We start from the raw sequence: 12007 nt of genomic DNA, 5'->3' as shown, positions 1-12007 counted from the left end.
TTCACGCTGTCGCTCAATCTCGCTCTCACGCTGTCGCTCAATCTCGCTCTCTCGTTGTCGCTCTATCTTTGCTCTCTCCATCTTTCTTCGCTATCGCTCTCTCTCTCCACCTTTCTTATTGTCGCTTTTTCTCCACACCCCTTTCGTTATGCTATTTACATACCTTTTTTGAGACCATGTTCCTACAAACACCTATAGAACTAGGTTCAAGAAAAGTCCATTCTGTCTGAAAACTCTTTTTGGTTCCGAAAAACTCTGTTATGGAAAACCTCATTCAATAAATCTTCGTTCAACTAAATGACAGTTCAAAATGAAGTTTAGATTTTTAAATTCACCATTATATATTTGCTGTGTGTTAACGATTTTAAATTGTAGACAGATTTCATGAAAATTGTCAAATCAATCGTACAGTGGACAAACAATCACATCACGATAGAAGATAGCAGATAGCGAGAGCGAGATCCAAGTAGCAAGAGCGAGACTGTTATCAGGGGCAATTATTGTAATTCTCATACCATGATAACGTCAACAGAAGGTTAAAAAAATGGGGTCATTTGGCATTTTGGGCCTAGATATTAGGTCATTGGCCAAATTTCCTCCGAAGAGGAGGAGTTGAGGTTCAAATTCTCTTACTTGTACAGGGATAACGGGTAGAAATGCACGTTATTACAACGCAAAGATATAAAATAATGTAGGATTGCGACGGTAAAAATATGTAAAATCGTGTCCAAAAGCATTAAGTTGAGAACATTGCGATCGCATGTGGCCATCGCATTAAAGCAACTAATTTACGTATTTTGTGCAGGAAAATGCATTGCTGCGGATTGAACCCTGCATCACAGACGGCTGCCAGTGTGGCAGCAGCTGGAGGTCTGCTCGACAAGACATATGACGAGGCGAAAAATATACTTGATCGCATTTCAAAGAATCACGAAGACTGGAGAGAAAGCGATCAACAACTGAGAATTAAAGATAGTGACGCAAGTAATGGGGCCATCACATCCCTACAAAATCAAATGAATGTGATGATGAATCTAATACAAGGCATCACAATCAATAGCACGAGAACACATAAAGGGCAGGCTAACGTAATCGCTTAAACGAACACGAGTTGTGTCATCTGTGGAGAAGCACATCCGATTGAAGAATGCCCAAGGAATCCGCAGTCAGTATGCTTCATCAAGAATAACCCTTTCTCTGATATTTACAACCCCGGATGGAGAAACCACCCCAATTTCGCATGGAAGAATCGACAACAAAGCTATCAACCTATGGCGTAAAAGGAAGGGTCGCCAGGATTCTTCCCGTGAATGAACTGTCAAAGCAGTACATAGAAAAACCTATTAAAGCAGTATATAGAAAAGAATGAGACGGTGCTCCAGAATTAGGTGACTTCAATCTGCAATCTCGAAATCCAAATAGGACAGGTTGCGGGCGAGCTCAAAAGTAGACCGTAAGGGAAAGAGCTCAACTGAGCTCCCTCACAACTCTAAGGGTGCAGGAAAGGAACAATGCCTAGCAGTCTACTTGTTAAACGAAAAAACAACAGCGAAAGAAGGAGAAGAGCCCACCAGGACCAACCCAAATGCGGAGAAAACCAAGAACCCGTTGACATATGATTCAAAAGAGTCTGAGAAGATGAACCCCGAAGTTGCGTCCACCTTCAAGCCTCTAGAACACAAAACAGAAGAAGTATAGCTACCACCACTCCCGCAAAGATTGAAAAAGAAACAAAATGATGAAGAAAAGATCGCTACAGTGGCAGTAACACAAAGGTTAAATACTATGATCCCAGAAAAAAAATGTGCGACCTAGGAAGCTTCACGATACCCTGCTCAATTGAAGGGGTCTACATTGGTCAAGACAATGCGATCTTGGGGCGAGTATAAATTTAATGCCCTATCAATTTTCAAACGATTGAATGTGGGAAAAATAACGGCCACGACAGAGACTCTTCTGCTTATGGACAGATCCCAAGCACACCCCGAGGGAGAGTTAAAGGATGTCATGGTCTTAATTGACAAATTCATTTTACCGGTAGACTTCATCATTCTGGATCATAAAGCGGATGAAGATGCGCCCATCATATTGAGACGACCATTCCTATCAACTAGTCGCGCTCAAATTGATGTATACAAGGGAGAAATTGTGATGAACGTTAATGGGAAAAAGCTCCGGATTGAGGCAATCAAGATCCTAGAAGATCGAGAAAAGAAGAGAAAACCACCATGGACGTAAAGAGCCCAGATTGAAAGGAATAAGCAATCCCTGCACAATCATGCGATTCAAATTCATCAGGGTCACAATATTTTTGAAGTATCCTTTGAAAACTTCTGTTCATGAACTCGAATCTACTTTTTTATATCCATTATCATTTCTATATCCTTTTTACTCCTTATTAAAAAAAAAAGGAGAAAAATTTTGTTAACTCTGTCTTTTATATTTTTTACCCTCTCGATATTTTTTTTGCAACGATCGTGGTGAAAGATTGCGGGGGAGCTACACGATAATCGAAAGACGCGACTAGTTCGGTCAGCCACCACAATCGAAGAAATCGGCTCGCCACAAAGAAGGATACGATCACAAATGATGCAGGCGATAGAGAAAATTTGGGAGTTGTCTTTCCTTGACTTTGTTTTTTCCAAATTTTTCACTCCTGCATCTCATCTTTAACTTTGATAATTTTATCATCGCATCCTCTTTAGTCGGCTCAATCATTAAATATTGATTACTGTAGTAAGTCACCGCATTGTTTTTCTATGCCAATTATGATTTCAACGATGAAACGCATGCCTCCATTTCTCATCGCATGTACTAGAATCAACTTAATTTTAGGACAGTCAATTCATGAAATATTTCTAGAAGTTAGTGATCCACCAGCTTTTTTTCAAACTGACTATTACGAAACTTCTTAAGAGCATCGCATGAATTCTTTCAGTCTACCAGCAATGAGGACGTTGCTGCTTTTAAATTTGGGGGTACAGTATTTAATTGCAACCTTGTTACTTATAGGCACTCTAAAAAAAATCATAACGTTGCGATCGGATCCTACTCATAGTTGGATGTTCGCATGACACCCGTGGGGGCAAGCCAAAACAAAGATAGGAATCGTGGTCAATGCATAAATAAAATGATCGCAACTCCGCTGCCAAATGGGCATGAGTTTAGACTGAGAAAGAGCGCCTTGTTCATAGTTGGATGCTCACATGACATCTGTAGGAGCAAGCCAAAACGAAGGCTAGGTACTTGGATCAGTGCAAGGTCATAGAAAAAATATCTAAACTACACAAGGATAAAAATCAATTGAAAACACTCGAGTTGAAAAAAAAAAATTTGAAATAAATCATGCGATGTCCTGGAAAACAAGTATAATTTTTTTTAAGGTTAAACTTACGGTCCCTAAATTTTAGAAATATTTTAAGAAAAGACCAGGATAGAAATTAAGGATATTTTGGTTCATAGGATTTGAATAAGGCACCTTGAGAAATCTAGGAAAGGAAAGGGCTGCTAACTCTCTAAAGAAAATCTTTAGTTTATTCTTGAGGACAAGCATTCTTTTAAATTTGGGAGTGTGATAACGAGCAGAAATGCACATTATTACAACGCAAAGATATAAAACAATGTAGGATTGTAACGGTAAAAATATGAGAATATTGCGATCGCATGTAGCCATCACAGCTAATTTACATATTTGTGCAGGAAAATACGTTGGCGCAAGGTTGCGATCCAAGGAATTCAGCGTCCAAGTGCATTAGAAGATTGTGACCGCAAAGCTATGCGATCGTATGCGTTCACGAAGATCTGCTCAAGAAGGTGGCCACATAGAGATAACGCATCAAGGTGAAAGCTTAATAAATCATGATGGTACAAAAAGCTGATGACGGTCGAATCCGAATTTAGTTGACAAGCCATTAACGATACATTGTAGCAAGTACACTCAACTTTTCGGTGACAATTAATCGGCACATCAGACAGAGATTTAATGACATCCCATTAGTGCAATCATTTGAGAGAAAAGCTCTTCACCCTGAAGCTCTATAAATATCGAAGGCCACCTTCGTTAAAGGAGTTCAGCAGTTCAGAATCTTGGAGTTCTCTTTCGCCATATACATAGAGATAATAGATAGCCATAGTCTGTAATTTTTATACTTAGAAGGCGGAGGCGAGTGAAGAGAGAAAATGCAAAAAGATCGTTCCTAGTCAGCTCGAGAGATTGCTGGGAAGCGCTGAGAACGGAGAGAGGGTTGACTCTTGCGAAAGCAAGAACATTCTTTTGGGCAGAGTAGAGTAAAACACAATGTAAAAGCCTCAGGAAGCAAGACATTGTTACCAGGCTCCTTATCCTTACTTACCATTGTCATTTTGTATTCTGATTTCATTTATAAAATGGAATTTGCATCTCTACATCTGTTCACTCTCTTTACATTACGCATGAGTAACTAAACTTCCAAATGGGTTGAGAAGCACTTAGCTAGCATGACCTAAGATCTTCATTTTATGCGATCATCTTGTCTTATGTATGCGTCCATCACCCTTTAGATATACTTGAGAGAGTAATCTAAAGAAAGAACCTAGACTTGAGAGAGTTAGGTTAGAATCTAGGCTTGAGAAAGTCAGATTAGAGCTGCATAAGCAAGAGATAGAAACTTAGAGATAAGTTTTGTTTGCTATCATGCATCGCATGCACCCTAGAAATAGAATGTGATAGTATGCGGTCGCCTTATGTATGTGTGTGTCATGCATCATCGCATAGATAAGGATAAAGGCTTAGACATAAGTCCTATAGACATTATCGTATACATCACATGCGTCCTAAAATTAGGAACTATAGAATTTTTATTGAGAGATGACATGTTGTTGTATGTGTGTAGCATGATCGCATAACTTGAACGCAATCTTAGGAAGTGTCAGCTAAATCTCTTCTCAACACGTTCCCCGCATACTCATTGTAACTTTTGCTGTTATTTACTCTTTTCTCATTTCCGCCGCATAGAATTTATACTTTAAACAAACATACCAACCAACTTATTGTTTTGTTTGTCACCGCAAAGGAATCAGAATTTACCGTCGCATATTGTCTCAATAGTCCCTGTGTTCAACCTTGGGCTTACCTGGCAATCTAGTAGGATTTATACTTGGATTTTGCTAGGAAAACTTGCATGTACAACGCATACACCACCATCGCAAAATACACCATTATTTCATCACATTCACAACGCATCATACAGATTTAAGGAAAATCGAAAAAAAAAAAAAAAGGGTCTTTGAGTTTTCATTTTTGAAAATATTCCCCTCTTTTTTATTTAGAAACTTGTTTTTTGGGTGGAGAAATCTTTCCCTTTATAACCCTACCTTCCCCAAAATTCACCAACTTTTCAATGTTTTTCATCAACATTTTCAACCAAAAATTATTTTTTGTTGTAAAATTAAGTAACACAATGGTGCACAACTAGAACAAGGATAAGGAAAAAAATATAATTAATAATAAATAAATATAATAATAATATATAAAGTAAATAAAATAACAAAAGAAGAATTTCTTTAATTTCTCCACTCTTTTTGGATTAATCACCAATGTATGTATATCCACAAAATCCATAAATGACTACTAATTTATTGGAATTTTTGGCAAATAGGAAGTGACACACTTGGACACTATGCAAAGGTGGTTGAATGGCACATGGATAACATATGTGGTAATGGAAAAATGACATTTGGCATTGGACACTAAGCATGGACATCTAACACCTATTTATAATATTTATAATACTCTCCCTTAGATGTCCATTATATATATATGAAATATGTCTCGTTAAAACCTTACTAGGAAAGAATCAAATGGGAAAAAAATCCTAGTGAAAGAAAAAAAATACATGTATCATATAATTTAATAATCTTAAAAGAATATGATATATTTGCTCCCCCTTATGGAAACATCACTTGAGATCCCTGAATCACCGCATTCTAATGTTGTGCACCAATTTCTCAAAGGTTGCGGTGGGTGATAACTTTGTAAATAAGTCTGCTAGGTTACCCTTCGAACAAATTTGTATCGTGATGCCACCATTTTCTTCAAGATCATGAGTGTAGAAAAGCTTTGGTGAAATATGTTTTGTTCTATATTCTTTAATATATCCTCCTTTGATTTGGGATATGCATGCTGTGTTATCTTCGTATAATATTGTTGGAATATTCTTATTAGAAGTCAAGCCACATGTTTCACAAATGTGCTGAGTCATTGATCTTAGTGATACACATTCTCAACTAGCCTCATGAATTGCAAGAATTTCAGCATGATTTGAGGAAGTGACCGTTATAGTCTGTTTCACCCATCACTATGATATAGAAGTTCTTCCACATGTTAACAGATAATCTGTTTGAGATTTAGCATTGTGTGGATCAAATAAATATTAAGAATCTGCATAACCAACTAGATCCAAATTTGATTTATTTGAATAAAACGAACTCATGTCAATCGTTCCTCGGAGATAATGGAGTATATGCTTAATTTCGTTTCAATATTTTTTTTTTGTTGGAGAATAACTATATCTTGCTAATAAATTTACTGAAAATGCTTGTATTATTAGCAAGATACATAAGTACAAAAACTGCACTAAGATATGGTACTTCAAAACCAAGAAGTTCTTCATTATCATCTCGAGGTCGAAATATATCTTTCTTCACATTTAGTGAATGAACTTCCATTGGAATGTTCAATAGATGTGCTTTGTCCATATAACTTTTTTTTCAAAAGTTTTCCTACATAAATTGACTGATAAACAAACATCTGCTAAATACATATTGAAGCCAAGGCAAAATTTTATTTTTTTGAGATTTTTCATCTCAATTATTTCTTAAGATATTCTATTGCCTTTGAAAACTCTTCAGGAGTATCAATTATATTTAAGTCATCATCATATACAGTTATAATAGCAAATCCTGATTGTAATTTCTTTATAAAAGCGCATAGACATATTGATTTGTTTTAATATCCTTCTTTCGACAAATATCTACTCAGGCGATTGTATGACATTGGTTCTGATTGCTTCAATCCATATAACGATCTCTATAACTTTATTGAATACAATTCTCTAGAATTTGATTTATATGCTTCAGGTACCTTAAATCCTTCTGGGATTCTCATATAAATGTCATTATCAAGAGATCCATATAAATATGTTGTGACTACTCCAAAAGATGCATATCCAACTTTCATACATAGTCAGACTAATTAAATATCTTAGGGCATGTTTGATAAATGGGTATGAGTTGAGTTGAGTTGGATGCGTATTTATTACCCATGTTTGTTAAGCCCATAAAGAAAACCGATGGGTTATTAAAACCCCCTTTTTTACCCACTCAAAACTCTCCTTTTTTATCCCCTCAAAACCAGAACCTTTTATATTAATATGGTTGTTTTCAAAACTTATTATATTAGAGAAATATTAGACCTTTTATATTAGAGAAATATTGTTGTTTTGCTAGAAGTCGAGGGTTGAGGATTGGATTAATTTAGAGATTGAATGTTGAAAACTCGACAAACAAAGAAAAACTTGGAAACAATATGTATATAGGGTTGTCGTAGGNGGTTGAAGTTTCGACATACATAACTCGACAAACAAAGAAAAACTTGGAAACAATATGTATAAAGGGTTGTACATAAGTCGAAACTTCAACCCTAGACAAGTGAAATCTCGCTAATTTTATGATGAGGATCTCGCTCTAGAAGGAAATTTCGCTAGAAATATGGGCTAAATCTCGCTAATTTTGTGATGAGGATCTCGCTCTGGAAGGAAATCTCGCTAGAAATGTGGGTTGAATCTCGCTAATTTTGTGATGGGGATCTCGCTCTGGAGAAAATCTCACTAGAAATGTGGGCTGAATCTCGCTAATTTTGTGATGAGGATCTCACTCTAGAAGGAAATCTCGCTAGAAATAAGGATCTCGCTCATGAGGAGGATCTTCTCATCTCATGAGCGAGATCCTCATTGTTTTTTAATTTTTTTTTTATGAAAATATGTTATTTCTATTTACTTGACTTTACTATTTGTATTTACTTGACTTTACTCCAACGTGGCTATTACTTACTTTCAACTAACACTCAAATTAATTTCACTATTTAATTAATGAAGTTAAATTAATTTCACTCTTTAATAAATGCACCCAACTCTCTCCAACAACCACTTCTTTCTCCCTCTTCTATTTATAGATGACTTCCCACTCATACGTTTTATATTTTCACTGTCTTTCCCCACTATATTTCCACTATCTTTTTCCACTAAAAAGGTATTCTTTTGTTGGTTACTCTTTAGTTCGATTTATTTTGAAAAATAATGAGGATCTCACTCATGAGGAGGATCTCGCTCTTCATGAGCAAGATCCCCCTCATGAGTGAGATCCTCATTGTTTTTCTCCTCCTCTGATATTTCTCAATTTTTTTATGAATTATAGGTGAAATAGTACTATTATGTAATTTTTTTATCTAATAATACGTTCATTTCAATGGGTGAAAAACAATGAGGATCTCGCTCATGAGGAAGATCTCGCTCTTCATGAGCGGGATCCCCCTCATGAGCGAGATCCTCCTCATGAACGAGATCCTCATTTTTTTTCACCTCCTCTGGTACTTCTCAAATTTTTGATGAATTATGGGTGAAATAGTACTATGTAATTTTTTTTATCTAATAATACATTCATTTCAATGAGTGAAAAATAATGAGGATCTCGCTCATGAGGAGGATCTCACTCATGAGGAGGATCTCGTTCATCAGCGAGATCCTCATTGTTTTTCACCTCCTCTGATACTTCTCAAATTTTTTATGAATTATGGGTGAAATATTATTGTTATGTAATTTTTTTTATCTAATAATACGTTCATTTCAATTCTTTTTTTTTAGCTTCAATAAGATCATATTCTATACATTTTGGTGTGTTATTATCAAGCTAGTTTCAGGATTAATTTTAGTATGTCTTACTATCGTTTCACAATCAAAATTGAATTTTTTAAAAAAATTATGTAATTGTAATGAAATGATGGTATTAATATTATAACCAACGTTTAATTTCTGAAAAATATAGTTTCTAATCGGTGACATAAGAATTAAAAAAATATTGCACACTAATATTCATACAATCGGTTCACCAAGTTTTGAAAATATGGAAAAATGCATATTTTTTTCTATATACATCGTTTTAACACATCTTTCAGTGAAAATTTGTTGTCCTAGGAACTAGGAGTATGACAAGTTTAGATTATTATAGGTACATTGGGCCCTTAAAAAAAATTTGTTGTCCTAGGAACTAGGAACTAAAATACTTTCAACCCTACCTTAAACCCACGAAGCCCTTAAAAACATGTATTTTTAGATTATTATAAGTACATTGGGAAATAACACCATAAATCTAAACTATAACCCAATATGTCCAATACTGACGCTTGACATCGTTTGTTATTCTTTCTTAATCATGAAACATAATCCGCCAAATACCTTACCCTTTTAGGAACAACTTGTATATCCCTTTCCCTATAAAGATGGATACTGTTGAAGACCTCTTTTCGATCATGAAAATTATTTCGCACTCTCAAATACAGTTGTTCATGTTATTGAACAACTACCGAAAGATAGAGAGACAACCGACATATGTTAGGCACTGCATTAGGCAATTGACCTTCTTTCGCCTAATTTACAAGAGTGACTTGGCATGTCGTGAAAGCACCCGAATGGATAGACGTACCTTTACGATAATATGTAATATGCTACGGTCGACTTGTTGTTTGGAACCAACAAGATGTATGGACGTCGAAGAGATGGTTTTGATATTCCTACACATTCTTGCACGCGATGTCAAGAATCGAGTGGTACACAGAAACTTTTCAAAGTTTGGTGAGACAATTTCGAGATATTTCAACGCAGTTCTTAGGGCAGTCCTACAACTTCACACTGTTTTGTTAAGAAAACTAGAACTGATCATAAATACATGCACCGATGGAAGATGGAAGTGGTTTCAGGTACAAAAAGTACTCAGATTTTTATATGAATACGTCATAAATATGCATGCAACGATAGATTTTTTTTTTAATTCATTCTGATCACTTGAGAGAAACAGAATCGTCTAAGTGCACTAGACGGAACATACATTAAAGTGAATTTAGTGTCGTCGATCGACCTCGATATAGGACGAGAAAGGGAGAGATTGCCACAAACATTCTTGCGATGTGTGATCAAAATGGGGAGTTCGTCTTCGTTTTGCCAGGGTGGGAAGGGTCTGCAACTGATTCAAGGGTTCTTAGGAATGTGGTTTCGCGACCATATGGATTGAGGGTTCCAAAGGGTATCATAATAACCGTATACGTTATTTAAACATGCGTACATGGCACAACACATGTGCATGACATTTCGAAACGTGTACATGATACTATTACCTATGTGATGCTGGATACCCCAACGCTGAAGGATTCTTGGCATCGTACAGAGAGGAACGATACCATCTCTCCGATTGGCGTGGAGTAGGAAATGCATCGACAACTGCAAGAGAATTTTTCAACATGAAACATTCTTCAGCAAGGAACGTTATCGAGCGAGCGTTTAGGTTGCTAAATGGGCGGTGGGCTATTCTTAGGGGAAAATCATTCTACCCAATACAAGTCCAATGTCGAACAATAACTGAATGTTTCCTTATTCACAACTTGATCACAAGGGAGATGGGAATCGGTGCAATGCTTGACGTGCCTGATGAGGAGAATTCTGCATCAGTTGGTCTTGATGGGGATCATATTGAATTTGTTGAATCATCAAAGGAATGGACCAAGTTCAGGGATGACTTAGCGGTCGAAATGTTTACTCGATGGCAAAGAGCCTGATTATTCAATGTTCATTGCTTACTTTTCTTTTATTACTGAATGGAATTTAATTATGGAACATTCCAAGTATGTCATGAAAATGTTTTGTGCCAAGATTCTGTGTGAACAAGTTAAATTTGAACATATAATTTCAGCAGTTTATCCTTTGTTTGTGCATGTGTTTAATTTATAGCATCTTTTCATTCAACAAACATATGCATGCAGTATAATGGCAGGTAATGGTAAGAGGTCTAAACACGTATGGTCGAAGGTGGAAGACGCTAAGTTGGTGGAAGCTCTATTATATTCGGTGGAGACAGGTTGGAGGTCCGATAATGGGACGTTTCGACCAGGATACCTACAACACTTGGAGCGAATTCTGTATGAGAAAGTGCCCGGGTGCGCACGAATCAGAACACCATTGAGTGCAAGGTGAACAGTCTGAAGAAACAATACAACGCAGTATCAGAGATGTTAAGTCAGTCAGGGTTCGGCTGGAACGAGGAGTTCAAATGTGTCCAGGTTGAGAGGGAGATTTTCGATCTTTGGGTTCGGGTAAGATTCTAGAAAAAAAAATGTACGGATACGTGTTATAATATAAATATTAATAATATGTATGTGTATCAATGCAGAGTCATCCCAATGCGAAGGGGATGTGGAACAAGCCATTCCCACATTACGATGACCTCTCCACCGTATTTGGGAAAGACAGAGCAGTAGGGCAATCAAGTGAGGACCCATACGTGATGGCGACGAATGCATCAGAGAGTTTGAAGATGAGATTCGACTTGGATCACAAGACTGTCACCCCTGAGGTTCGCTAGACAGAATCACCATTAAATCAAGATGAAATAGATGAAGAGCCAGCAGAGCAATCTACAAGTAGAGCGAGTGTACCTGCCGAGTCATCTCGAGGCAGTAAGAGGAAGAGGTTAACATTCCAAGCTGAAATTATCGACATCATGAGATCAACTGTTGAAATGCAGAGCACACACATGGGTAGACTTGCATCGTGGCAAAAGAAGAAGTATAAGTTGGAGTCCAAGCGTCGAAAGGAAGTAGTAAATGTCATATACAACATTGATGGCCTGGATGAGGATGATCAGGTCACCCTTATTGACCTCGTTGTCACAAACAGATTGCTTCCTTGTAGTACCAGAACACGCA

The 12007-nt window shown here is 36.7% G+C and overlaps 1 protein-coding gene across 1 annotated transcript; it reads left to right on the top strand.

Annotated features, from left to right (window-relative positions):
• Window positions 1–10214: 10214 nt before the first annotated feature.
• Window positions 10215–10861, top strand: LOC120076816 (putative nuclease HARBI1). Its single transcript, XM_039030746.1, has 2 exons — window positions 10215–10332; window positions 10455–10861. Exons 1-2 carry the CDS (start codon window positions 10215–10217, stop codon window positions 10859–10861), a joined length of 525 nt encoding a protein of 174 aa, XP_038886674.1.
• Window positions 10862–12007: the final 1146 nt, after the last annotated feature.

This window comes from Benincasa hispida, chromosome 1, assembly GCF_009727055.1.
Source record: "Benincasa hispida cultivar B227 chromosome 1, ASM972705v1, whole genome shotgun sequence".
NCBI lineage: Eukaryota > Viridiplantae > Streptophyta > Magnoliopsida > Cucurbitales > Cucurbitaceae > Benincasa > Benincasa hispida.
The sequence above is the reverse complement of the archived record's forward strand: the minus strand, read 5'-3'. Positions and strand labels throughout refer to the sequence as shown.

Coding starts and splice junctions, on each gene's coding strand:
- LOC120076816 (XM_039030746.1), top strand. CDS start 10,215: ATGTGTGATCAAAATGGGGAGTTCGTCTTCGTTTTGCCAGGGTGGGAA. Junction 10,333..10,454: donor TGGATTGAGGGTTCCAAAGG/GTATCATAATAA, acceptor CCAACGCTGAAG/GATTCTTGGCATCGTACAGA.